Source organism: Anguilla rostrata, chromosome 10 (assembly GCF_018555375.3).
Source record: "Anguilla rostrata isolate EN2019 chromosome 10, ASM1855537v3, whole genome shotgun sequence".
Lineage (NCBI taxonomy): Eukaryota > Metazoa > Chordata > Actinopteri > Anguilliformes > Anguillidae > Anguilla > Anguilla rostrata.
The window spans coordinates 7,388,307-7,392,928 of NC_057942.1; the positions used below are offsets into that span (position 1 = coordinate 7,388,307).

Here is a 4,622-nt window from a genome sequence, read left to right on the forward strand (position 1 = left end):
GACACCCTTGAGCAAAATAATTGGCCTATACTGGCCTAGTTAAATATCCTGCTGTATAAATAGGATGTAAAACAACAGAAGTATAAGTTGCTTGGGATAAGAACATCCACAAACGGACAAATAAAAAAATGGTTTAATTGGCACAGCTGGAACTGAATCACTTCACAATTACTGTCGGTTTAAAAACAGAGTAAACAGACGGTGCCTTCATCCCCCTCTTCAGAGAGTCTTAGCAGTTTGGGAGTCGGAGGTTGCAAGTTTCAGTCCCTGATACAGCGCTATTACTGTGCCCGGAATTTGGGTCTGAGTGAGGGGCGGCGCAGGCGATGACAGCCGCCGAGCCATCAAAAAGCGCCTTTGATTTATGATTATTCATAGTAAAAGTAAATAATAATGCAAGGTTTTATCCTAATCCTATTTGTGTTGTAGTTATTGGATTTAGCCTTTTTTTATACCTCAAGATTTTCGACTTGGTCTGATAAAGATATTGTGTAGTAGTGCATCATAATGGATTTTGTCATAATAGTAATTGCTTTGTTGTCACTTTGATTGGCTCCCTCTGACAGGTCTACCATGCCTTCTACAAGCCCCTGGAGTTCACCGTGGCAGAGAGAGATGCCAGCCAGTGTTACATTAAGGTCAGGACTTCCCCTCACGCTGCGTAACAACAGCTAATGAACCTCTGGCTGTTCTTCGAGAAAGATCATTTTCTTATATAAACAACCTTGACAGTACCAATCTTTTTATCTCCTTTCTTCTGATTTATCTGTAGATAAATTATGCTTTGTGTGCAGGGGGTTATGGGAGTTTGAGTCCTAACCAGGCCTCTCTGTGTGTGCTACAGGCGGTGTGTTTGAGAGAGGGAGACCAGCCCATCCTGGGACTGCACTTCACTGGCCCCAATGCTGGAGAGGTCACACAGGGATTTGCCCTGGGCTTCCAGTAAGTATACACACTCACACGTGCACACACACAGACACTGTACTCTGTACTGTACAAATTTGGATTATAAGGAATGTGTGTTGAACAAGAGACTGATAAGGGAACTTTGAGTCTTGATTTAATGGCCAAAGTTCAGGGATCTGCTGAGGTATTCAAAAATTTAACCAGCATATGAAGAGTTAAAGGACTTATAAAGAGTTAAATGCATATTTGGCCTTGATCCAATGGTGATGCTCTGCCGTGCTCCTCTCTCCTCCCCAAGGTGTGGGGCCACCTACCGCCACCTGCTGGCCACGGTGGGGATCCACCCCACCTGTGCCGAGGAGGTGATCAAACTGAACATCACCAAGCGCTCTGGCCTGGATCCCATGGTAACGGGCTGCTGAGGTTAAGCCCCTCCCTGAAGCCCTGAGCACACAGGAAGCTCCGCCCCCACCTCGTTACTGAGCGCTAGTGCTCTCCGCCCTCCGTCATTCTACTGAACACCAGCCATGTTAATACCCTCCCAAATCTGCCCTCCCCCACCCCCCCCCCTTCCCCAGCACCCTACTGAACACCAGCACAGCTAACACGCTAATCTCAGCGCTTAGCTTTTCCCCACGAACGTTTTTTTTTAAATCCGTGCGGCTGGCGCAGTGTAAACCTGAGATTTGCATCACTTTCCGAGACAGATTATCAGCCACTTCCTCCGCTTGCGTTCATGAGCAAAGACCGGAATATCGCCCAAAATTAGGGCCCCTAAGTTTAAAAAAAAGGAACCAGGAAACCGCAAACAGGAGGGCCTTGATAAACAGGCCCATAAATCAGCGTCAGTCTCAGGGTTGGAGGGTCTGTCGGGGCGGGGTAAAGTGCGTGCTTGTTTAGGTTACGGACCCCCGCGCCCCCCCCCATCCCCCCAGTACTCGCAGGAATACAGCCCAAACACAATAACACTTTCTGTCTGCCTCGGCCCTGCAAATCTTCGGCGAGCCTAAATGTGTGGATCTAAAAAATGAATGGAAGAAGTTGCCTACGGTAAACCGTGGTAATTACACGATCCTCCAGGAGGTGGTGCTGTTGCCTTGTTTCCGTCACACTCAGCCACACGCCATTCATGGTTTTGCAGCTTGATTAAGGAAAAGACAAAGAACCCCCTTACAAAGTCATAATACGAATCCGGTCATCCAATATGAGGTCTTATCTTACGTTTTATCAGGACGGAGGAATGAAGGAATGGACAAAATTAAAAATGCATGGACTGACTGAAATGTGTAGTACATTTATGATTAACAGAATTTCCTGACTGGAAACTCTACAGGCAAACTTAGGGGGAGGGGGGGTCATACATTTTTTATCCTGTCAACTAGTTTTCATTTAAATCAAAGCAAGCCAAACATATGCATATACACCTCCCCCCCCCCCCCCAACAAAAAAACTGGCCTGGATATGGATAGAGTTGTGTGTGGGTGATGGGGGGGGGGGCAGAACAGGAGGTGCTGGTTTATTTTTGTTTGAAGTCTAATCTGTGAGCTCTGATTAATGATGGTGGGGGGGGGGGGGCTACCATGCTTGTTTGTACCTGGGCGGAGACTCCTGTACGTTCTCTTCAGGGACGGGCTGCTGACGGAGGAACCCTAACCCTCCCCCCCCCTCCCCGTGTGGGGGCCAGTAGCCTGGCACGGTCACCCCAAAAATAAAGCGCACACTCAGGGCTGGGGCGCCATCGTACCCCAAAACAAAGCGGCACGGTCCTTAGTGGTAAACTCATGCATTTTCCGACATTTAGCCGACGCTCTTTTTATATTAATACTGCTGCATATTTAACCAATTCAAGCTTTGTTCCGGTGCTTAAGGCGACTATGGCAGTGCCACTAATGGGCATCAAACCTGCAACCTCTGTTATGAGCCCAGTGCACAGATTCTTTGTCTCGATCACAGCAAAACAACAACAAAAAAAGAATGACTTGTGCTTCAGGGCAGCATCTGTTCTTTAGAGATGTGATTACATCCTGAATTTCCTCATTAATGAAGATACACTTTTTCGGTATTGGAGTTTGTAAAACCTCAGCGTTTGGAAATGTGCCTTGATTTTTGTGCTTTAGAAATGGCCGCCTCAGCCCTGCTGAATTACACTGTTGGGGGGTTAGGGTTCCGCTTTCTTACCGGGGTCCAGCTAATGAGGGCTTGTGCCAAAAACCCAGAATGGGATGGGCAAGCCTGATGTCCCCTGGAAACCAACTTTAGTTCCTGTAAATAGATTTATGTGATTTATGTTGAATATTCCAATGTAATTATTTGTGAGAAATGAGCTTGTACAGCATTGTGATGTTGTAATATTTATCATTAAAATATTTATATATGTGCACAGTCAATTTGCATTGTTAAATTGTGTGTATGATGTATATGTGTATCTGTGTGTGCATGTGTGTGCATGTATGATATATCTGTGTGTGTGCACATGTATGATGTATGTGTATATGTGTGTGTATGATGTATGTGTCTGTGTGCGTGCGTGCCGCTGTATGCTGTATATGTGTATGATGTATGTGTGTATCTGCGTGTTTGTGTGTGCACGTGTATGATGTATATGTGTAGCTGTGTGTATGATGTGTGTGTGTGTGCACATGTATGATGTATGTGTATATGTGTGTATGATGTATATGCCTGTGTGCGTGCATGTGCGTGTATGCTGTATATGTGTATGTGTATGATGTATGTGTGTATCTGCGTGTGCACGTGTATGATGTATATGTATAGCTGTGTGTATGATGTATCTGTGTGTGCACGTGTGATGTATGTGTATGATGTATCTATGTGCGCATGTGTATGTGTATGATGCATATGTGTATCTGTGTGTTTGTGTGTGTGCGCTCACGTGTATGATGCATATGTGTATGATGTATATGTGGATCAGTGTGTGTTGGTGAACAGCTTTGAGGCTGCAGCTCCAGTGTGCTCCTGGGGGTCTGAGTCTTTCCTGACCTCTGTGGGTTCTGTGCTGACAGAGAGCAGCGCAGTACAGCCCTGTCACTCACCCCAGCGCTCCAACAATGGCCCAAATTCCTCTCTGTTTGTTTGCTTAAGGATGCGGCCCCCCCAGACCTGGAAGCTCCTCTCTATCCTAAATGCCCCCACGCCCCCCCCCCCCCCCCACCACGACCCCTCCCATGAGTCTGGCCGGGATTTTCGGGACAAGCCCTTCGCTGTCGGTATGGGCGGTCAGCGTTTCAATCACAGAGCTCATAAAGAGAGCAGAGCAGTGGGGGGGGTTAGTGGGGGTAGTGGGGGGGGCCGGTTCATTTTCCTGTTCTGGTTGATTTTTTTTTATTTTTTAAAGGGCATAAATATGGGTTAAATCCACCTTGAAGCGCACTTAGCAGAACATGTCAACATGTCAGACCGCGTTCAGCCATATTTTGTGCCTTAATCCGGCCTTTTGAGGGCTGACAGTCTGACACAGAGTCTACATTTACTGGGACCCATTGTGGCTCCAGTCAGTCAAACCGTCAAGATTAGACACGTGCGAGTCAAGAAACGCGTCGCTTGTGCAGCTACGCATTTCTGCCTAAAGCCCTGGGAGGAGGAGGAGGAGAGAGAGAGAAACTCTGCCTTGTGTAAACATTTGCGAAGACGACGACGCTCGGGACAGAAAAAGGGCTGGACCCGGCAGAGGATTAGCCCTCCGAAAATGAATGTGGGCC

The 4,622-nt window shown here is 47.1% G+C and overlaps 1 protein-coding gene across 1 annotated transcript in view; it reads left to right on the forward strand.

Moving 5' to 3' along the window:
- txnrd2.2 (thioredoxin reductase 2, tandem duplicate 2) overlaps positions 1 to 1,749 on the forward strand; it is an 18,296-nt gene extending 16,547 nt beyond the window's left edge. The window contains exons 15-17 of the mRNA XM_064353742.1: positions 567 to 638; positions 845 to 942; positions 1,205 to 1,749. Of these exons, the coding sequence (XP_064209812.1) occupies positions 567 to 638; positions 845 to 942; positions 1,205 to 1,328 (294 nt within the window). The 3' untranslated portion in view covers positions 1,329 to 1,749. The remainder of the gene's footprint in view (positions 1 to 566; positions 639 to 844; positions 943 to 1,204) is intronic.
- The last annotated feature ends 2,873 nt before the right edge of the window (positions 1,750 to 4,622 follow it).